The sequence below is a fragment of the Leucopleurus acutus genome, assembly GCF_964270905.1.
Source record: "Leucopleurus acutus genome assembly, chromosome: 2".
NCBI classification, from domain to species: Eukaryota; Metazoa; Chordata; class Mammalia; order Artiodactyla; family Delphinidae; genus Leucopleurus; species Leucopleurus acutus.
Window position 1 is genome coordinate 94,555,849 of NC_139143.1, and position 24,594 is coordinate 94,580,442.

General features: G+C 35.1%; 1 protein-coding gene across 4 annotated transcripts in view; it reads left to right on the top strand.

Annotated features, from left to right (window-relative positions):
- Positions 1-24,594, top strand: part of ST7L (suppression of tumorigenicity 7 like) — a gene marked incomplete at its 5' end in the record, with an annotated part of 75,415 nt that overhangs the window by 22,375 nt on the left and 28,446 nt on the right. For all 4 annotated transcript variants that reach the window (XM_082833658.1, XM_082833655.1, XM_082833656.1 and 1 more), the window contains 5 exons: positions 5,828-5,982; positions 7,457-7,554; positions 7,986-8,100; positions 10,317-10,389; positions 11,325-11,427. In XM_082833658.1, the coding sequence (XP_082689784.1) occupies positions 5,828-5,982; positions 7,457-7,554; positions 7,986-8,100; positions 10,317-10,389; positions 11,325-11,427 (544 nt within the window). The remainder of the gene's footprint in view (positions 1-5,827; positions 5,983-7,456; positions 7,555-7,985; positions 8,101-10,316; positions 10,390-11,324; positions 11,428-24,594) is intronic.

The window sequence follows — 24,594 nt, forward strand, 5'->3', positions numbered from 1 at the left end:
TGCAAAGAAGCAAAATATGCCCTACACAGAAAAAAGAAGAAAATGAATAAAAACTGTCCTTGAGGAAGCCCAGACTTTGGACTTTCTAGACAAAAACTTTAAATCAACTATTTAAAATATGCTCAAAGAGGTAAAGGAAACCATGTATAAAGAACTAAAGGAAACCATGAAAATTATGTCTCACCATTAGAGAATGTCAGTAAAGAGGTAGAAATAATAAAAAAGAACTAAATAGAAATTCTAGAGTTGAAAAGTATAACTGAAATTTAAAATTTCCTGTAGAGGTTCAGCAGCAGATATGAACAGGCAGAAGAAGGAATCAGCAAACTTGATTTAGGTAAAAAATAAAAGAATGAAGGAAAGTGAACAGAGCCTAAGAAACCTGTGGGACGCTGTTAAACATACTTACCTGTGCATAATGGAGTCCCAGAAAGAGAGGGGAGAGAGCAAAAGGGGCAAAAAGACCATTTAAAGAAATAATGGCTGAAAAGATCCCAAATTTGATGAAAGATATGGATCTACACATCCAGGAAGCTCAATGTACCCCAAGTATGACATACTCAAAAGACATCCACAATGAGACACATTATAATCAAGCTTTTGAAAGCCAAAGATAAGGAGAGATGCCTGAAAGCAGCAAGAGAGAAGCAACTCATCACATATAAGTGATCCTGAAAAAGATTAAGAGCTGCTTTCTCATCAGAAACCATGTAAGGCAGTGGGGTAACATAGTCAAAGTTCAGAAAAACAAAACAAAACAAAACAAAACTGTCAGCTTAGGATTCTATGCCCAGCAACCCTGTCCTTCAAAATAAATGGAGAAATTAAGACATTCCCAGATAAACAAAAACAGAGTTCAGTGCTAGTAGACTTGTGCTACAAGAAATGCTACAAGGAGTCCTTCAGGCTGAAATAAAAGGATACTAGACAGTATTGACTCCACACAAAACAATAAAGAATGCCAGTAAAAGTAACTACATAGGCAAATTAAAAAGTCAATATTAATTTTGGGGGCGTTTGCAGTTCTTTTTATCTATATGATTTAAAAGACAGCTATGTAAAACAGTCACTATAAATCTATGTTGATGGACATACAGTTTATAAAGTTGCAGTTTGTGACCATAACAACATAAGCAGTAGGGGGAAGAGCTATATAGGGGCAAAGTTTTGTATACTATTGAAACTAAATTAGTATTAATTCATACTAGATTGTTATAAGTTAAGATGTTAAATGTAATTGTTAACTGTTAACCACTAAGAAATAACAAAAAAATGTGATAAGTAATAAGGGAATCAAAATGGTATACTAGAAGATATGTATCTAACACAAAAGAAGACAATAATGCAGGAATTGAGAGCAAAAAAAAAAGGACATATAGAAAACAAATAGGAAAATGGCAGAAACAATTCCTTCCTTATCACTAAGTACTTAAACAAGTAAATAGATTAAACTCTTCAATTAAAAGGCATTGATTAGCAGAATAAATAGGAAAAAAAGGTAGTCCAACTATATGCTGTCTACAAGAGATTCTTTAGATACAAAGACACAAAGAAGTACAAAGTAAAAGTGTGTAAAAAAGTATTCCATGCAAATAGTAATCAAAGAGAGCTGGAGTGGCTAAACTGGTATCAGACACACTAGACTTTAAGACAAAAAGTTTTTACAAGACAAAGAATGACATTATATAATGATAAAAGAGGTTCAATTCATCAAGGAGATATAACAGTTATAAACTTATATATGTCTAATAACAAAACTTATGAAGCAAAAACTGACAGACTTGAAGGGAGAAATAAAGAATTCAACAATAATAGTTGGAGACATCAACACCTTATTTTCAATATTGGATAGAATAACTAGACAAAAGATACACAAGGAAATAGAAGATTTGAACAACACTATAAAGCAACTGGACCTAACACATCTATATAACACTCTACCTAACAACATCCCAAGTGTACATGGAACATTCTCCAGGATACATCATAATTAGGATATAAACAATTGTCAATGAACTTAAAATGATTGAAATCATACAAACTATCCACCCTCACTACAGTGGAATGAAATTAGAAGTCAATAACAGAAGGAAATCTCGAATTTCACAATATTGGAATATGTGGAAATTAAACAACCAACTCTTTTTTTTTTTTTTTGCGGTACGTGGGCCTCTCACTGTTGTGGCCTCTCCCGTTGTGGAGCACAGGCTCCAGATGCGCAGGCTTAGCGGCCATGGCTCATGGGCCCAGCCACTCCGCGGCATGTGGGATCTTCCTGGACCGGGGCACGAACCCGTGTCCCCTGCATCGGCAGGTGGACTCTCAACCACTGCGCCACCAGGGAAGCCCAAACAACCAACTCTTAAACAACCAATGAGCCAAAGAAGAAATCACAAGATAAATTAGAAAAATACTTTGGAATGAGTGAAAATGAAGACATAACATACCAAAAAATTATGGAATACAGCAAAAGCTGTGAGTGATCAGAGGAAAATTTATAGCTGTAAATACCTTCATTAATAAAGAAGAAAGATCTCAAATCAAAAACTTAACTTTATACCTTAAGGAACTAGAAATGAAGAGCCAACTAAACTCCAAGCAGAAGGGAGGGAGTAATAAAGATTAGAGTGATATAAACAAAACAGAGAATAGAAAAACAATAGAATCAATGAAACTAAAGGTTGGGTATTTTTAAAAAGATCAACAAACTTGACAGACTTTAAGCTAGACTGACCAATTAAAAAAGAGAGAAACTCAGCTTACTTAAAATCAAGAATGAAACTGGGAACATTACTACTGACCTTAAAGAAATTAAAAATACTATAATAGAATACTATGAACAATTGTATGCCAAATTGGCTAACTTGGATGAAATGGCCAAACTCCCAGAAATGCACAAACTACCAAAACTGATTCAAGAAGAAAAGGAAAATCTGAATAGACCTATAACAAATGAAGAGATTAAATCAGTAATTTTAAAAATTCCAAACAAAGAAAGCTCAGGACTAGGTTGCTTCACCACTGAATTCTACCAAACTCTTAAAGAATTAACACCAGTCCTTCTCAAACTCTTCAAAGAAATAGAAGAGGAAGTAATTCTTCCTAACTTATTCTGTGAGGCCAGTATTACTCTCATACCAAAACCAAAGGAAGACATCATAAGAAACAAAAACTACAGACTAATATTCACTATGAATATAGATGCAGATATTCTCAACGAAATACTAGCAAACCAAATCCAGCATCAGATTAAAAGGATTATATACCATGACCAAGTGGGATTATCCCAGGAAGGCAAGGGTGGTTTAACATGTAAAAATCAGTCAGTGTAAGACATCACATTAACAGAACAAAGGACAAGACCCACACAATCATCTCTGTTGATGCTGAAAAAGTATTTGACAAAATCCAACACCATTTTATTATAAAAACAAATAAAGAATGTAAGAAAACTTCCTCAAACTGATAAAGGACGTCTATGAAAAACCTACAGCTAACTATGTACTTTAGACTGAAACTCTCAGAGCTTGCTAAGATCAAGAATAAGGCAAGAAAGTCTGCTCTTGCCAGTTCTATTTATTATTTTTTTAATTAATTATTTATTTTTGGCTGCATTGGGTCTTTGTTGCTGTGTGCGGGCTTTCTCTAGTTATGGTGAGCAGGGGCAACTCTTCGTTTTGGTGTGTGGGCTTCTCATTGCGGTGGCTTCTCTTGTTGCAGAGCACAGGCTCTAGGCATGCGGGCTTCAGTAGTTGTGGCTTGCGGGTTCTAGAGCACAGGCTCAGTAGTTGTGGCACACAGGCTTAGTTGCTCTGCAGCATGTGGGATCTTCCCGGACCAGGGCTCGAACCCATGTCCCCTGCATTGGCAGGCGGATTCTTAACCACTGCACTACCAGGGAATCCCACCACCTCTATTTAACATTGTACTGGAGGTGCTAGCCAATGCACTTAGGCAAGAAGGGGGGAAAATGGCTTTCGTATGGGAGAGGAAGAAGTAAAACTATCTCTCTTCACAGATGACATGATCTTATATATAGAAAACCTTGAAGAATCCACCAAAAAACTATTGGAGCTAATAAAAGAGTTCAGCAAAGTTGCAGGAGACAAGATCAACTTAAAATCAGTTGTTTTTTTATATAGTAGCAATGAACAATCTGAAAAGGAAATTAAGAAAACAGTTCCATTTACAATAGCGTCAAAAATGTTAAAACACTTAAGAATAAATTTAACCAAGGAGGTGCAAGACTTGTACACTGAAAACTACAAAGTATTATCAAAAGAAGTTAAAGAAGGCCTAAATAATGGAAAGACATCTTGTGTTCATGGATTAGAAGACTTATTATTGTTAAGATATCAGTACTTCTCAAGTTGATCTACAAATTCTGTGCAGTCTCCATCAAAATTTCAATTGCCCGTTTTGCAGAAATGGACAAACTGATCCTAAAATATGGAATTACAGGAGACCTCCAGTAGCCAAAATAATCTTGAAAAAGAACAAAGTAGGAGGACTCACTTCCTGATTTCAAAACTTACTGTGAACCTACAGTAATTAAATAATAAGAATAGCCATCTAATCTAGATGGAATCAAATTTAGAGTCCAGAAAAAAACCCATACATCTGTGGTCAATTGATTTTTGACAAGGGTGCCAAGACCATTCAGTGTGGGAAACAATAGTCTTTTCAACAAATGGTAACAGCTAGATAACCACATACAAAAGTATGAAGTTAGACCCTTAACACACACCATACACAATTAATTAAAAATTAAAGACCTAAATTTAAGAGCTAAAACTATAAAACTCTTAGAAGAAAACATAGGAGCAAATTTTCATGACTGTCAATTTGGCAGGGGTTTCTTAGATATGACACCAAAAGTACAAGCAAAAAAGGAAAATTAGATAGACTTCATCAAAATTAAAAGCTTTTGTGCATCAAAGGATACTGTCAAGAAAGTGAAAACGCAACCCACAGGATGAGAGAAAATATTTGCACGTCATATTTGATAAGGGTCTAGTTATCCAGAATATATAAAGAACTCTTACAACTCAATTACAGAAAGACAACCAATTAAAAATGGGCCAAGGACTTGAAATGTCTGTTTCTTCAAGGAAGACATACAAATGACTGAAAAATACATGAAAAGATGCTCAGTGTCATTCATCATAAGGGAAATGAAAATGAAAAACACAATGAGATACCCCTTCACAAGAGGCGTTTAACAGCAATAACAGAACAAAATAAAAACAAAAAATAGAAAGTGTTTTTGAAAAACCAAAATTTATTACCAAGTTTAAGCTCGTACTGCTCGCCACACAACAGGCCAATAATCAAGAGATGAGTTGTTGGGCAAAGAATAACGACTTTATTCAGAAAGCCAGCAAACTGAGAAGATGGTGGGCTCATGCCCCAAAGAACCATCTTGCCTGAGTTGGAATTCAGTCTTCTTTTATACTAAAAGGGGAGGGAGTAAAGTCAAACATTTTCTGGTTCCCATCAGCCTCCAGAGGGGATGTGTTAATTTCTTCCTCCCTGCAGTCATTCACAGGTGGGCCTGGTCAAGATGTTTCCTGTGAGCTAAACAGAAGTATATTAGCTTAATGCTCATTACCTGGGAGGCAGGGTTCTGAGAGATGGGTCATTATATATAATTTAAGCTTATAGGCAACATCCATATAGTGATTAATTTGTAATAGAATACAAATGTTCTTCCCTATTACAGAAAGTGTAGGGAAAGATACGGAAATGTGATGTAAAGGGACATACCCCAAAGAAAATACTTGTCTTACCATTTTACTTAAAATTGCCTTGCTTGCTTTCTTTATAGCTGTGCTACTGCATATGTTCTACTGGCTGAGGAAGAAGCAACAACTATTGTAGATGCTGAAAGGTTATTTAAACAGGCACTCAAGGCAGGAGAAACAATTTACAGGCGGTCACAACAGTGCCAGCACCAAAGTCCTCAGCATGAAGCTCAACTGAGTAAGTGAATTTGAACTAATTTTCCCCTTTTAGTTCCTGCAACTGCCTGTTTTATGTGTAAAACACAAAACAACAACAATTTAAAAAACTTAATACTTAAAAGTTAGCTACTTTTCATAAGAGATAACAAATCTATTCAAGTCAGCAAGACAGAAATGTATATTAGCTAGAGAATGCTTGTGGAAGGGAACAAATCTGTTCTGGTTATTGAGAGATGTGCTGCTCTGAAACTTAACAATAATTTATTTCATGTGAGAATTGGGCTGGTCATTGGAGAAACACAACTCAAAAGTATTCAAGATTCAAGAGAACCTTCTAGTGATGATAAGCAGCTATTACCTTTATCCTCACCCTTACCCAAGCAATAGTAGAGGTATATCATTTGGTTTGCTCTTCAGACAGTATATATCTCCATATAGTGCCAGGGAGTGGCCCTTCAGCACAAAACCAGCCTTACACTTGATATTGACTATTTCTTCGGTTGTTTTTTCTCCATGATGTGTTTGAGACCATATGGGCCATAGCAACTGAGGTCCTTTCTTTCCACTCTCAGGCATACTCTCCCAGTTGTGATCGAGACACTTTTACCAAAGATGTTAGAATCTGTAATGCTGCTGCTTCCTGCTATTTTGTGTGGCCAGAGGGCTTTAGTTTCATGATTTTGGCAGATAATGGGCAATAAATTGAAATATGTTTATATAATGCATTATCTCCTGGAGTTAAGTTCTCAATCTTTTGTTTGTGTAAATTAAAATTAGGATAATGTTTTCTCTCTAAACTAAATATTGATGTATATAGTATGTTTCGTTAATGCGTGTTGTTATAACACACAACTGTGGGAATATGTAATTTTGCAGTCTGGAACTAATGAAACTACATCTGTAAAAAAGTCATGCCATTTGTCCTTGTATAATCTCAGATATAGTTATGAGATAGTTCCAGAAATATTTGTTAGCCCTTTCTAGAAGTAGTTTGTTAGTTACTTGCTGTTGACCAAAAATTTATGCTAGCATGGAAATTTTGTTTTGAATATCTTTTGTTTGTCAGCTAAGATAATAGAGAATATTAAAATAGTAGATTGTTTATGCAGAAACTTAATAATGTTATTTCTTCCTATTAATGTATGTCTTTTAATAGTAAAATTTACTTGCCAAGTATACACAAATTACTTTATATATACTGTACTCAGGTTACTTAATGTTAGAGGCAAAAGTAATTCTCTCTATATATATTTTTTAAGCTTTTAGTATAAAAAACTTCAAACATCTATAAAAATAGAGCAGTATAATGAACCTTCGTTCATTGTTCATCACCCAAATTCAACTATTATTAATATTCTTCCATTCTGACACAATTTAATTTTAATTGAACCTCCCAAAGTAAGCAAATAAAATTAACAGGTAATATGTTAATGAAGTAGCAGGTCATAATATAAAAGTGATAGTTTTGTGTCATTTGTTGTTTTTCTAAATAGGGAGAGATACCAATGTACTGGTGTATATTAAAAGAAGACTGGCAATGTGTGCAAGAAAATTAGGAAGAATAAGAGAAGCAGTAAAAATAATGAGAGATGTAAGTAAATTTGATGACTCAACCTTTATCTTTATTCCTTCAAAAACAGAATGTGTTTTAAGTTGCCAGTTAAGTTAATGCAGAATCACTATGTGTTTTCCTTTTTTTTTTCCTAACATTGATTGATTGATTGATTGATTGGCCATGCTGCCCAGCTTGCGGGGTCTTAGTTCCTTGACCAGGGATCGAACCCCGGGCCCCAGCAGAGAAAATGCCGAATCCTAACCACTGGACCACCAAGAAATTCCCCAGAATCACTGTTTTTTTTTAATTGATAGTTTTATAACAAGATATTTATTTAATATACATAGATTTCTTAGAGGTTGAGTCTCCACAGTTTTAAGAAACAAAAGAATTTCTACCTCAATGAATTTGATTCAGCTCTGAGTTCCTTTTGTATAATTTTAATCTTTTTTCTTTTTAATATACAGTTGATGAAAGAATTTCCCCCTCTTACCATGTTGAACATCCATGAAAATCTCCTAGAATCACTTTTAGAATTACAGGCCTATGCAGATGTCCAAGCAGTTCTAGCAAAATATGATGGTGAGTGATAATTCTCTTAGTTAATAGCATGGTTAAAGTATTTTTTTTCTATTAAGTAATCATAAATGTGATCCTACTCTGGTATTTCTGTGATTTTCTCTTTGCATTCTTACCAGTCAGTATCTAGTATCTGTGGATATAAGTTGCTATTAAGTATCTTCTTTATCAGTACTTTTGGTAGCAAAAGTCTGCAAGGAGGAACTTTCCTTCTCTCAAGATGTATTCATTTTTTTATTGAGTGCCTAATGTGAGTGAGGCGCTTGGAATACAGTGGTGAATAAGAAGACATGGACTTAGCCCTCGTAGAATTTACCGTTTAGTGGAACATACAGACAAATGAATAGTAGTTATATTGAGGCATAGCATGTTAGGTGAGGTAATAGAAAAGTATGGGGTGCTATGCACTTCATTTGTTTTGGAGTGGCAGGGAAGGCTAACAGAAGTTGCTTAGAGTATATATAAGAGTAACTCAGAATAACATTTTACGATGCTTTTTAGTTACAAAGTATAATTTATTATCTCATCTGATCCTTATAACAATCTTGTGAGGTGGTAGGACAAGTACAATATTTTTACTGTTTCCGGTTAGTAAATAAGAAAACTGGAGTAGAAGAAGGTTAAGTGATTGGGTAAGGTCTTCTAGCCAGTAAGTGGCAAGCTTGAACTTAAACTTAGGTATTCCATTTGTTTGTTTACTAGTCTCCCAACAGTAAGTAAGAAGTCAATATATGTTGGCTATTTTTATTATTATACGATAACAGTTCCAGTTTACCACAAATGGATTTGGGAGAATTTTTGAGAAGCATAGCCTTTCTCCTCATTCTGAGTAAGGCATCAGCTTTTAACCCCAAGCTGGAAACATCCTAACTAGCATAATATTTCTGGTCATATCTTTCACTGTATTAGAACACATTTAAGTCACTTATTCACACTCTCCTGTTGTAAGCTCCAACCCATTAGCTTGGGAATCTCCATGACTTGGAAAGTTTGAAATTTGTTACACTTGGAAAGAGAAGTTTATTTCTTTTAAACATCTGGAATTCTTAGGAAGTGCTTTAGAGTAGTATAGGCTCATGGAGAAATTTGTGAGAAATTCTTTCCATATGTTACTTATCAGATGCATGGCCTGCTTATGATACTTATGATGAACAAGCTTAGGGACTGAATATGAAAAATCAGGACCTATTCATTAAAAATAAAATAAAACTAGCAACTTGGATATGCTTCTGTGTTTTCAGTTATTTTTATGAGTCCCCAGTTTTCACCCTTCTAGAATCCTGAAAAAGTTAAAAGCAAGTTTACTTCTTTAGTTCTCCATTTGCTGGTATAACTCTGGAATCTGGAAAGAGAATTCTGTAGTCTTACTCTGCCAATAACATTATTTTGGTCATTCTTTAAGAAAGAACTCATATAATTAATTTCATTGTAGTTCTCAATTTCTTTTTATTTTATAAAAAATCATCATTTAAGAAAATGTAGAAAATGCAAAAACATCAGAAGAAGAAAAAAATGAAAACCACCCATGATTATATCACCTGGACTTAACTACTATTAATTTTTTTAACATTTATTTATTATTTATTTAGGCTGTGCCGGGTCTTAGTCGCGGCATGTGGGATATGCATTGTGTCACGCAGGATCTTTAGTTGTGGCGTGCGGGCTTCTTAGTTGCAGCACGTGCACTCTTAGTTGCGGCAAGCTTGTGGGATCTAGTTCCCCAACCAGGGATTGAACCCAGGCCCCCTACATTGGGAATGCGGAGTCTTACCCACTGGGCCACCAGGGAAGTCCTGTTAATTTTTTTTTTTCTTAATCTTAGTTTTTCTCTGTGAATAGGTAGAGTTTTTACATAGTTCTATCTATACAATGGCTTTTTCCTTGGATAGTATTATTATAAGCAGCTTCTTATAAGCATTTGTTGAGTACTTTTTACCATTGTATGAGGGCTTTCACAGACATGGTTTAATTTAATCTCTGCTAGAAAAGTACCATTTCTCTATTTTGGGAAAACTGAGGTTAAAGAAGTTGTGCTAGTTCAAGGATGCATAGCTGGTAAATAGTAGAATCAAGATTCAGACTCAGGTTTTCCAATTATATGTCCATGTGCTTTTACTACTATATTATATCCGTTGAATTTGAACTATGAATTATTCTTATTAGAAATTGTCTTAAGATATTTTTGTGATTCTTACCCAAATTAAAAATTATTATTATAGATATAAGCCTTCCAAAGTCAGCAGCCATCTGTTATACAGCAGCACTATTGAAGACAAGGACTGTTTCAGATAAGTAAGTAGTTATGAAAACTATAATAGTTTAGAAAGACTGCTAAACTCAATATTGTTTTTCATCCACTGACTTTAAACAATGCTTTTTTTTCCCCTACTTCCTGCTGAATAACCCTTGATCTTATGGGGCTTAGAAGCTTCTTACTATGTGTAGTGGAAAGAGCAAGGTTTTTAGAGCTAAGTGAACTTGGATTCAAATTCAAAGTCTACAGCATACCAGCTATGGAACTTTGGTCAAGTTAATCAGTGTGAGTTTCTTTATTATCTGTAAAATGAGAATAATAATACTGTAGGGTGGTTGTGTGAGGATTATATGTGTTAAATGCCCAAAGCAATGCTGGATAGAAAGTATATCCAGTACATAGTAGCTATGATGGTAATTGTAAGATATGTGGTAGGGAAATAGGTTTCATGTTACCTGTTTTGAGATTATAATTCTGAGTTATTCTGATTTCCTTGTATTTTTGGCTGTCCTTAATGAATTTCTCTTTATTGCACAGGTAAGTTATTCAGAAACCAACCAAATGGCAACTGCTTTCTTTCACCTTAGATTACTGTGGCTTGATATGAATTAGAATGGACTGTTCACAGTCTGTGAACAGTGAAAATTTGATAAGAATGTACTTCTATTTCATGAGATTCTCTAGATGTCCCTGTGTGGCATTTCTTATTTTATTACTTTGCCCAAAGTGTGTCTTTAATGGACTTCTGAAGGTTTTCTTCACCTTAACTTGAATATTTCCATTTCTTATGCTGCCTTCCTTTATATGTTGAACCAAAGGCTTTACTTTTATGTTTAGTAGCCATTTGGCTTTGACTTTAGCCATCACCAGAAACCTCTGATTTAGGGTGCTAAATTACGATCTCAGTTAATTAATTGATTAAAATACTTATTTATTTAAATATTTATTTCTTCATTTTGTGGTTTTCTTACAGATTTTCTCCAGAAACAGCCTCCAGAAGAGGGTTAAGCACAGCAGAAATTAATGCTGTGGAAGCAATTCATAGAGCTGTGGAATTTAATCCTCATGTTCCAAAAGTAAGAAACTTTATGATAGAAATACTACTTTTATTTAAGTTAATCAAATTGGTAACAGTGTATAGACCAAAGTTTGGGTCTCCATAATTTGAGGCAGAATTGTTTTAGTCTGCTATATTTTGATGCTTAGTGTTTACCCTAAAGGGGATGTTAAAAAGAATTTAGAAAGGTGGATAGGAGCAGTATTTCAGTATAGGCTTTATAATTGCTGTCAAAATAAAATTTGATGTACAATATGTTCACTTAGCTGTTCCTTTTACTATAGTTATAGAGAAGAAATAAAATGGCTTGGTCCTAATAAAAGATCATTCATATTTCAGATCATTAAATCAAATATCCTGTTACTATAAAAGCTATTTACATCTAGACAGATGCTTTTGAATGAGGGCTGGGTAGACAAAGACTGAAGACAAATAGATTAAAATAATCAGTGTTAGGAAACAGATGTGAAAGTTCCCAGAAAAACTGCTGAGTTGATGTTTATTTAGTCCCAGATGAACTGTACTCATCTCATTTGTCTTAATATTGTACACCTTGCAGACATACAGATCATTGGTTAATCTTTGTGTGTTATAACCCAAGATGAAATTTTGGATTTTAAAAACAATGCCCCAAGTTAGGGAGTATAGAGTATTCAAGAATATGCCTTTATTTAAAAGAGTAATTGTAACTGTTCATTCCAGTATAATATGTTAGTGGAATTTGGAAACTAGTAAACATTAAAGGATTAACCTCTAAAAAATAATCTCGAAGAAATGAAGTTGTAAGTCTGTTAGAGTAAGTAAAGACAGAGTCAAGAATATTACTGAAATCTAAGGATGAGAGTCGACAAATATTTATGCCATTCTCTCATTAAGTGAAACTGGTCCCATAAATTTCAATAAAAATTTTAGTGTGAATTATAATACATATACAGCAAAGTGTAAAAAACAGAAATGTGTATCTTAATGATTTATTATAAAGCAAATGAGTGGAAACTACCACTGAGGTCAAGAAACAACATTGTCAGCCCCCAGAAACCCACCTGCCCTTTCCCAATTACAACTTCCTCCCTCCTGCCTAAACTTAACCACCATTCTGACATTAATTATGTTTATTAATTATGTTTTTCCTTCTTTTCTTATATTTTTAGTCTATACTTTTCCTTTATTGCTGGCTTTATAAAACAGGTTAAGGAATTGTCCCTCTTTTATCATTCTCTGGAATAATTTGTGTAAAAATTAGAATTATTTCTGCCTTCAGTGATTGGAAGAATTTGCTGATAAAGCTGTCTGATTTTGGATTTTTCTTTGTGAGAAGAATTTTCATTACAAATTTCATATCTTTAATAGTTTAATTACAAATTCAATTTTTTTAACCATTCCATAACTATTCACATTTCTTATTTCTTCTTGTGTTAGCTTTTGGTAAGTTGTATTTTTCTAGGAATTTATTACATCAAAAATTTCAAATTTATTGGCATAAAGATTTCATAAAATCCTTTTATTAGCTTGTTAATATGTGCAGAATCAGTTGTAACATCCATTTTTTAATTCATAACACTGGCTACCTTTCTTTTTGGCCCTCTATTGGATTCCTCAGGGATTTATCAATTTTATTAGTCTTTGTGAAGAACCAACCTCTGGCTTTGTTGATCTTCTCTACTGTTTGTTTTCTGGTTCATTCATTTCTGCTCTTTACAGCCTTCTTTCAACTTTCTTTGGCCCCATTTTTTTTTTAATTCTTGTATCTTTTTTTTAAGTAATTGTTTTTGGCTGTGTTGGGTCTTCGTTGCTGCGTGCGGGTTTTCTCTAGATTGGCGAGTGGGGGCTACTCTTCGTTGCAGTGTGCGGGCTTCTCATTGCAGTGGCTTCTCTTGTTGCAGAGCACAGGCTCTACGTGCACGGGCTTCAGTAGCTGTGGCACGTGGGCTCAGTAGTTGTGGCTCGCAGGCTCTAGAGCACAGGCTCAGTAGTTGTGGCACATGGGCTTAGTTGCTCCGTGGCATGTGGGATCTTCCTGGACCAGGGCACAAACCTGTGTCCCCTGCTCTGGCAGGCGGATTCTTAACCACTGAACCACCAGGGAAGTCCCTCTTGTATCTTCTTATAAGGCATTTAACTCATTAATTTTTAATGTTTCTTCTTCTAACATATCCATTTAAGTCTATAAACCTTTCTCTAAGTACAATTTTAACTGCATACTATAGCATTATTTTTTTTATAATTTAGTTCAAAAATATTTTCTAATTTCCACTATTACTTCCTCTTTGATTTAGAGGTATATTTATTCCATTTAGATGTGTATTTCTTAATTTTAAAACATATGAAAATTATCTTTTTATCAATAATTTCTGACGTAATTGCATTGTGGCCAGAGAACATACACTGTGTGATTTCAACCCTTTGAAACATTTTTTAATTCTTGAATTTCTATTTATTTTTTACATCTCTCGTATTATTTATAGGTTTGAATTCTCTGCCAAAAGTTTAAATATAATCTGTTATCTCTTTGAAAATAAAGTAGTTATCTTAAAGTCTTTCTCTGATAATCCCAATATCTAGAACGTCCCTGTTTCTGTTTTTAACATCTGTTTTTTTCTGCTGCATCATGTTCATATCGTCTTTTCTCTTATGCCTGATTTTCTTTCGCTATGTGCCAGATATTTTATTTGAAAAATTGTAGAAATAGCTTAAAATCTCAGATAATATTATGTTCCTTCATAGAGGATTTTCCTTGCCCTTAGATGCCTGGAAGAAGCATTGGTAGGACAGGATCACCTTAATTCAGTTTCAGGGATTGAAATTTTCTGGTCTACCCGGATGACTTGAAACTGGACTGCAGTCCATGAAAGTTTCAGTTTATTTCTGGTTCACCCTTATTCCTAAGATGCAGCTTTCAGAGTCCCAGTCCAATCCTGAGGGTTTTTCCAGGCTCTCACTCTTGACAGGACTTGGACTTCAACTTTTGTTCCAGTAGCCTTACGAAACTGGCAAAAATACTGAACAGCCTCCTAGCTATCTTTTCCAGAATTGTCAAATGTCCCTATAGTGAAAGAAGCCCCAGGTGTGGCTTACTTCTCTGCTTTCTGCCGTCTTTAGACTGTGGCCTGGTAATTCTCTACCCTTTGTTAATTATCTGATGTATTTGATTCAATTTTTTAAAATCGACAGCTTTTCTAGCTGTCCGGGAGGGTTCATCTGAGTTACCCAGTCTTCCGTTACTGGAAGCAGAGGTCTAAAAATACTTGTATATGAAATGCTCTGCTCTCTCTTGCTGCAGAGTGGTTAAGAGAACGGATTCAGCAACTAAACTGCCTACATTTGAATTCTGGCTCCACTACTTCCTAGCTGTATTACCTTGGACAAGTTACTTAACTTCTCTAGACTTGAGTTTCCTCATGTGTAAGCTGGGGATAATATTCCCTACCTCTTAGAGTTGTTATTAAGATTAAATGAGTGCATATCTTTAAAGTGCTTAGAAGAGTACCTAACACGTAGTAAGCTTTACAGAAGTGGTTGTTATTGTTAGTACCCAGGATGGGGTGGAAATCTGTTCCTTGTGTGAGAAGATAAGCAGCAGTTATTAATCAGAACTATTCAAATTAAATACACCATTGATATCTAAAAAATGTATTTAATTCCCATTCAAAATAACAAAATCGGGATTGTCTGTTCCCTGTGGTTGTTCTTTTCTGCTTTAAAAACCCTCTTACGTAAAATGTATTCTCAGCAGTAACAATTCTTTTTTTTTTTAACATCTTTATTGGAGTATAATTACTTTACAATGGTGTGTTAGTTTCTGCTTTATAACAAAGTGAATCAGCTATACATATACATATATATATATCTCCATATCCTCTCCCTCTTGCATCTCCCTCCCACCCTCCCTATCCCATCCCTGTAGGTGGTTGCAAAGCACAGAGCTGATCTCCCTGTGCTATGCAGCTGCTTCCCACTAGCTATGTATTTTACATTTGGTAGTGTATATATGTCCATGCCACTCTCTCACTTCATCGCAGCTTACCCTTCCCCCTCCCCGTGTCCTCAAGTCCATTCTCTACATCTGCATTTTTATTCCTGTTCTGCCCCTAGGTTCTTCAGAACCATTTTTTTTTAGATTCCATATATATGTGTTAGCATACAGTATTTGTTTTTCTCTTGCTGACTTACTTCACTCTATGACAGACTCTAGGTCCATCCACCTCACTACAAATAACTCAATTTCGTTCCTTTTTATGGCTGAGTAATAGTCCATTGTATATATGTGCCACATCTTCTTTACCCATTCATCTGTCGATGGACACTTAGGTTGCTTCCATGTCCTGGCTATTGTAAGTAGAGCTGCAGTGAACATTGTGGTACATGACTTTTTTTGAATTATGGTTTTCGCAGGGTATATGCCCAGTAGTGGGATTGCTGGGTTGTATGGTAGTTCTGTTTTTAGTTTTTTAAGGAACCTCCTTACTCTTCTCCATAGTGGCTGTATCAATTTACATTTCCACCAGCAGTGCAAGAGTGTTCCCTTTTCTCCACACCCTCTCCAGCATTTATTGTTTCTAGATTTTTTGATGATGGCCATTCTGACCAGTGTGAGATATCTCATTGTAGTTTTGATTTGCATTTCTCTAATGATTAGTGATGTTGATCATCCTTTCATGTGTTTGTTGGCAATCTGTATATCTTCTTTGGAGAAATGTCTATTTAGGTCTTCGGCCCATTTTTGGATAGGGTTATTTGTTTTTTTTGATATTGAGCTGCATGAGCTGCTTGTGTATTTTGGAGATTAGTCCTTTGTCAGTTTCAGCAGTAACAATTCTGATGGTGTACATTGTGCATTGGTTTTCAAAACTACTGCCAGAGCCACCATGGGTGAGGGGAGGGTAGCGGAAATCCCAGGCATTGCCCAAATTATAAAATTAAATTGTTGGATATGTAATATATATTAACCTTCATATTGAATCTGTCTAAATAATCTGTGATGCTTTTAGTGATACTTCTTTTGAGTTTAAAAACCTACACACACATATAGTGAAATACTCCAAAATACTTCTGAGAGAAATTAAAGAAGACCTAAATAAATGGAGATATATACCATGTTTGTGGATTAGAAGACTAATTATTGTTAAGATCTCTCCAAATTGATCTGTAGATTAAATGCAATTCCTATTAAAATCCTAGTAGACTTGTTTGTAAAAGCTGACAAGCTTGGGCTTCCCTGGTGGCGCAGTGGTTGAGAGTCCGCCTGCCGATGCAGGGGACATGAGTTCGTGCCCCGGTCCGGGAAGATCCCACATGCCGCAGAGTGTCTGGGCCTGTGAGCCATGACCGCTGAGCCTGCGCGTCTGGAGCCTGTGCTCTGCAACGGGAGAGGCCACAACAATGAGAGGCCCGCGTACCACAAAAAAAAACCCAAAAAAACAAAACAAAAAAACTGACAAGCTCATTCTAAAATTTATATGGAAATGCAAAGGATCTAGAATAGCCAAAACTGTTTTGAGAAAGAACAGTAAGGTTAGAGGGACTTATACTACCCAATTTCAAGACATTTTTAAAGCTACAGTAATTAAGATAATATAATATTGGCATGAAGGTTGAAATGTAGATCAATGAAAGACAATAGAGAATCCTGAAATAAACTCACATAATTTTGGTCAGTTGATTTTCAACAAGAGTTCCAATGCAATTCAATGGGGAAAGGATAATCTTTTCAACAAATGGTGCTGGGAAAATCAGGCATCTATGTGAAAAACAAACAACCTAGACCCTCTTCTCATGCCAAATAAAAAATTAACTCAAAATGGATCAAAGATCTAAATGTAAGAGGTAAAATTATAAAAATTCTAGAAGGAAACAGAACCTGGGTTAGGCAAAGATTTCTTCAAAAGCATGATCAATTAAAAAAAACCTGATAGATTGGACTTCTTAAAATGTTTGCTCTTCAAAAGTTATCATTAACAAAATGGAAAGATAAGCCAAATGACTGCAGGTCATTTATCTCTTAAAGTTTGGTATCCAGAACTTACAAAGAACTTTTATAACTCAGTAATAATAGGACAAACAACTCACTTCATCAAAGAAGGTTTATGAATTAGCTATCAAAGAAGGCACATGAAAAGATACTCAGCATCATTAGTCATTGGGAAAACAAATTAGAACCACAGTGTGATACTACTTTATATCCACTAGAATGGCTATACTCACATAGACTTACAATATCAGGTGTTGGCAAGAATGTAGAGAAAATGCATATATTGCTGCCAGGCATTTAAAATAGTATAGCTACTTTGGAAAACAGTTGTGTAGTTAAACATATACTTACCATATGATCCATCAATTCCATTCCTAGATATTTACCCAAGAGCAATGAAAACGTATGCCTATACAAAGACTTGTATGAAAGTGTTCATAGCAATATTATTCACAATAGCAAATAATTTGAAACAGTCCAAAGTTAGGTGAATGAATAAATAAGTGGTGATATATCCACATAATGGAACACTTCTTAGCACTAAAAAGGAACGAAGTATAAGTACATGCAACAACATAAATGAACCTCAAATACTTTATGCCAAGTGCAAGAAACCAGACACAAAAGACAATATATTGGGGACTTCCTTGGTGGTGCAGTGCCAGTGCAGGGGATATGGGTTTGAGCCCTGGTCCGGGAAGATCCCACCTGCCGCGGAGCAGCTAAACCCGTGCGCCACAACTACTGAGCCTGCGCTCTAGAGCCTGTGAGCCACAACTACTGAAGTCCGTGTGCCTAGAGCCCATGCTTTGCAACAAAGAGAAGCCACTGCAATGTTAAGCCGGCGCACTGCAACAAAGAATAGCCCCAGCTTGCCACTAGAGAAAGCCCACGTGCAGCAACGAAGACCCAACACAGCCAAAAATTAAATTAAAAAAAAAAAAGACAACATATTGGGGACTGCCCTAGTGGCGCAGTTGTTAAGACTCTGTGCTCCCAATGCAGGGGGCCCAGGTTCAATCCCTGGCCAGGGAACTAGATCCCATACGCATGCTGCAACTAAGAGTTTGCATGCCACAACTAAGGAGCCGGCAAGTCGCAACTAAGGAGCCCACCTGACGCAACTAAAGGAGCCCACCTGCCACAACTAAGACCTGGCACAACCAAATAACTAAATAAATATTAAAAAAAATAAATTATCATCAATACTTACAGTTGAGCCAAGGAGTGTATTATATTTCCTTAAAAAAAAAGACAGCATATTGTATGATTCCATTTATATGAAATTTATGAAATAGGTAAAACTATAGACACAAAAGGCAGATCAGTGGTTCTCTGGGGCTGTGGGTAGGAGTGGAGATTGACTTCAAACAGGCATGAGGGAACTTTTTATGGTGATGGTTGCACAACTGTATAAATTTAGTAAAAATCATTGAACTGTATACTTAAAATGGTAAATTTTGTGATATATAAAGTATACGTCAGTAAAACTGTAAAATATGTTATTTAATTAAATATAAATATACATTTAATAAGTATGTAATATGTATATACTGCAATATTTGAAAATCATTTTTAGCACCAGTAAAGCCTTGCCTGAAAAAAAATCATTTTTATTTATAGGTAGAAATTTGTATATTTTTTCCCCTTACCTAAATATCAAAACCAGTTGACAATTCAGCTCTATCAAAATATCCAACTGAGTAGAATGGCTCTGTAACCTTACGTTATTGTTTGTGGATAGGCAGTTTAAGCTGGGTGTTACCAAACAGGTTAAAAATTAAGGTTTTAGGGGGGAAATTTTATGCTCCAACAATTTGGATAATATCCCACTTAAATAACATTAGTGTTATATGAATTGGAAGAGCGCTGGAATTTGTGGCTGTTTTTGCAAGTGATGAAGTATGTACAGATATTCTCTCCCCTCTCTCTTCTATTATAGTCTCTATCTGTGATTCTCTCAGCTGGAGCCAGCAAACATAAAGGGCTTTAGGGGTTTTCTTCCTCAGACTTCAACAATGTGTCATGATAACTTACTTAACCTAATGAACAGTGACACTTAAATATATATATATATTTTTAAATCTTCTTTTATTCTTATAAATTTATTATGCAAATTTTCAAATGTTCTATGAATCTTACCAGTAAAATGACAAATTGTAAAGCTGTTTTAGCAGGAACTATTTTGGCTACTTTCCACATAACTACAACAGAAATGGCTATAGGTCTAGAGCTGTGCAATTTGTTAAAGCTGGAAGCCATTAGAAGTGCAGTAGAAAAAGATCACATAAATCTCTTCAGGCTATGAATTTGCTTTAGATGTTTCATCAGTATTGATTGCTTTTACAGATTTTTTTAATCTACTGAATGAATTCAGTATACAGTAACTGTGATAGTAATAGTAAAAAAATTAGAACAACATGTTTTCATGATTTTTGACTTGTTCTTCATTACCTAGGTATGGCTTTGGTTCAATAAACATTTTGTTTTAGTCACCAAACAAGAAAAAGATTATGTATCTTTCAGCTACTATAGAAATTGTTGGTTTTTAAAATTTTACGGTAGAAAATATTTCATACTTTTTAAATATTCCATAGCATCCTGTTTCAGTCATTCTTGTGTCTCACATTTTTTTATTATCCAACCATCAAGAAGTATTTTTTAATTAAAATAATTCATATACAATATAATTCACCCTTTTAAAGTATACAATTCAGTGGTTTTTAGTATATTCACAAGGTTGTGTAATTATTACCACTCTCTGATTCTAGAACATTTTTATTACCCCCAAAAGAAACCCTGTAGCTATTAGCAGTCACTCCCCATTCCTCTCTCCCCAAATCCATGACAACACAGATCTACCTTCTGTCTCTGTAGATTTAGAATTATATTATGTGGCCTTTTCACTTAGCATAAGGTAGCAGGTATCAATACTTCCTTTCTTTTTATGGCTGAGTAGTAATCCATTGTATGGATATACCACATTTTGTTTATCCATTCATCAGGTGATGGGCATTTGGGTTGGTTCCACTTTTTGGCTATTATGAATAATGCTGGTGTGAATATTCATGTGCAAGCTTTTGTGTGGACACATGGTTTCACTTCTCTTGGGTATATGCCTAGGAGTGGAATTGATGGATCATATGGTAATTCTCTATGCTTAACTTTTTGAGAGACTGCCAAGCTTTTTCAAAGTTGGCTGTGCTATTTTACATTCCCAATGTAAAAAATTCCCGAAAATTTACAGCAATTTTTGAGGGTTACAATTTCTGTACATCTGTGCCAACAGTTGTTATTGTCTGTGTTTTGACTATAGTTGTCCTAGTAGGTGTGAAGTGGCATCTCATGATTTTGATTTGCATTTCCTAATGACTAATGATGTTGAACATCTTTTAATGTGGTTATTGGCCATTTGTATATCTTCTTTTTTTAAATTTTTTAAAATAATTTTTATTGAGTATAGTTGATTTACAATGTTTTTAGTTTCAGATGCACAGTAAAGTGAATCAGTTTTACATATATCCACTTTTTTTTAGATTCTTTTCCCATATAGGCCATTACAGAGTATTGAGTAGAGTTTGCTGTGCTATACAGTAGGTACTTATTAGGTATTTATTTTATATATAGTAGTGTATATATCTCAATCCCAATCTCCCAATTTGTCCCTCCCTCCACTTCCCCCTGGAAACCATAAGTTTGTTTTCTACATCTGTGACTCTATTTCTGTTTTGTAAATAAGTTCATTTGTACCAATTTTTTTTTAGATTCCACATACAAGCGATATTATATGATATTTGTCTTTCTCTGTCTTACTTCACTCAGTATGACAATCTCTAGGTCAATCCATGTTGCTGCAAATGGCATTATTCATTCTTTTCTATGACTGAATAATATTCCATTGTGTATATATACCACATCTTCTTTATCCATTCATCTTTCAGTGGACATTTAGGTTGCTTCCATGTCTTGGCTATTGTAAATAGTGCTGCAATGAACATTGGGGTGCATGGATCTTTTCTAATTATGGTTTTCTCCAGATATATGCCCAGGAGTGGGATTGTGTATCTTCTTTGGATAAATATCCAAGTCCTTTGCACATTTTTAAATTCATCTTTTTATTATAAAAAGTATTCTTTAACATTATTATTATAGTTAGCCATTGATATTCTTGATTAATATGGTCCAAAACCATTGTGAATCTCCATGGGTTGAGAAATACCAGTATAACATATAATTTTACTCCTGAAATGAGAACATGAGGATGGGTCATGAACCTTGCTGAGATATGGATGCTGAAGATTCAACTAGGGTTATTCATTTGGTAAGTTACTCACATGTGTGCACAAGCCTCAGAGCACAAATGATTGAAATTTGTTCCTTAGCAAAATTATGGCTTTATAAATCATGGATGTTTAGAGATAGCACAGATGATTGAAATCGTAAATATTAAATCCAAAAATATCCATGATTTACTATAGATGTAATTGTTCTTAGTATGACACTTTACACATCAGTTAGAATAGTATTATCTAACTTTAATTTAGGATCTAGCAATAGCTTGCTGCAATATTTCATTGAAGTTTTTTTTATTAGCATACTACCACCAAATTCTTCTAAATTTTATTATTTTTAGATTTAAATTTGAGATACTTGCCTTAAAAACAAAATCACAGAATAGAAAGTCCAGAAACATATCTATATGTATTTTGTCATTTGGTTTTTGACAAAAGCACCAATGCAGTTCAGTCGGGAAAGGAAACTCTTTTCAACAAATGGTGCTGGAACATCTAGATGTCTGAATGGGGGGAAAAATCATGAAATAGTCTCATAGCATACATAAACATTAATTTGAGATGGATCATTTACTTAAATGTAAGAGCTAAAACTATACATCTAGAAGAAAACATCTAAGAATATCTTTGAAATTTTGGGGTAGACAGAGATTTCCTAGGACACAATAGGCACTTAACTGTAAGAGAAAAAATTCTAAATTTGCCTTTTCAAAAATTGAAAATTCTTCTCACTGATGACAGTGTTAAGAAAAATGAAAAGGCAGGAAATTCCCCAGCCGCCCAGTGGTTAGGACTCCGTGCTTTCACTGCCGTGGGCACAGGTTCAATCCCTGGTTAGGGAACTAAGATCCTGCAAGCTGTGCGGTGTGGCAAAAATAAATAAATAAATAAATAAAAATCATCATCATTTTAAAAAAATGAAAAGGCAAACCACAAATAGGAAAAAAATATTTCCAGTTTGTTTGTTTGGCAAAGGACTCAAATCCAGAATATATAAGTATAAAATGACAACTTTAATGTAAAACATGGTCAAAAGCCTTGAACAGATACTTCAGAAAAGAAGATATTGGAATGTCCAATAAACACATAAAGAGGTGCTCACCATTGTTGGTTATCAAGGAAATGCATTATAAAATTACAAGGTATCATGCCTATCAGAATGGCTGTAATTAAAAATACTGATAAAATATTGGTAAGAATGTGGAACATTTCGAACTCTAGTACATTACTGCTAAGAGTATATAAAATGATACAACCACTTTGTCAGTTTCTTATAAAATTAAACATATACCTCACCCTATGACCCAGTTCTACTCCAAGGTGTGCATCCAAGAGAAAAAAATTTATTTAGCAATAAAAAGAAAAGAACTACTGGTACAGCAAAACATGGATGAATCTTAAAAATATAGCGTTCAAAAGAATATATACTGAATGATTCCATTTATGTGATATTCAAGAAAAGGCAAAAGTGATCTATTGTGGTAGAAATTAGAACGGTGGTTGCCTCAGGTGGTCAGGATAGAGGTATTAACTGGAAAGGAGAACTTTCTGGGGTGATGGTGTTGCTTGTCTACTTTCTTTCTTTTTTTAAATTTATTTTTGGCTGTGTCAGGTTTTAGTTGTGGCACTCAGGATCTTTCATTGCAGCACTTGGTCTTCTCTCTAGTTGTGGTGCACGGGTTCCAGAGTGTGCGGGATCTGTAGTTGTGGCACTCGGGCTCAGTATTTGAAGCTCGCGGGCTTAGTTGCCCTGCGGCATGTGGGATCTTAGTTCCCTGACCAGGGATCAAACCCGCATCCCCTGCACTGGAAGGAGGATTCTTAACCGCTGGACCACCAGGGAAGTCCCTTGTTAAAACTCATTGAACTGAATACTTAAGACCCGTGCATTTTACTGTTTTTAAATTATACCTCAATAAAGAAAAAAGAATCAGACTCAACATGGAAAGCACTGTCAAGGTATCATGCCTCCTGATTAAATGAGATGATATATGTGAAGTTCTCAACACAATGTCTGAGTGTCAGGCAACAGCATTGATTATTATGGCCATCACTGCTTTATTATATTCTGTTACCATTTTCTCCTCCTGTTTAAGCTGTTCCAGTGTGTCCTCTTTCCTTGTAAATATTAGTTTAGTGCTTTAGAGTGTATAAGATTTGGGGATTCCTTTGTTGAGATGGGGTGAAGGTGAAGATGGTTAGGTGAGACAGTTAGGAATTAACTAATTTGAATTACATAATACCCTGAGGACAGTTTGTGTCTTCCAGAAGAAGCCCTTGAGGGAAGAGTGGCGTAGAACATTTAAAAACAAAACAAAACCTTGTTTAGTAAATCTCTGCAACGTGAGTACATGTTTAGGAATATGCTATCTGTGGCTTTTTAAAATTATTCTTATTTTACAATAAAACTGGTTTTGGTATTGTGCTGCTAAGAAAGTAGACCATGCCAGGAGGCCTTTACAAGTGCAAGGGGAATTTTAAAAATAAATGGATACATAAAAGGTAAAATCCATTCTGGCTGATCAGAAATTGAAGCCCGTAGGATGTTATGAGTCCCATCCATTAGAGAAGGTACTAGGTCTTTAGCAGCGGGCTTACATTTCTTTTGGCCAGACTACTTATATTATAGCAGCGTAGGTAAAAGATGAGGGAGATGGGCACTCAGTTGAGATTCTGAGTGGCATAGCAGGAGTACAGGGAATAAAGGGAAGTGGTGTTAAAGTCTGTGACCCATACTTAGAGCACAGTGAGGCCTTTGCCTTTCCCTTATATTGTACTGTGGCCCAGGTGGAAGGGTTGAGATATGAAATGCTTATCTCTTGAGATGCTGCTCTGTAGGATGATTTGGAAAGTCATTTTCCTGAAGCACATGCCCTGTTTAGCCTCCCATCCCTCTCTTTTTAATATAAGATCACTTTCCCTTTGC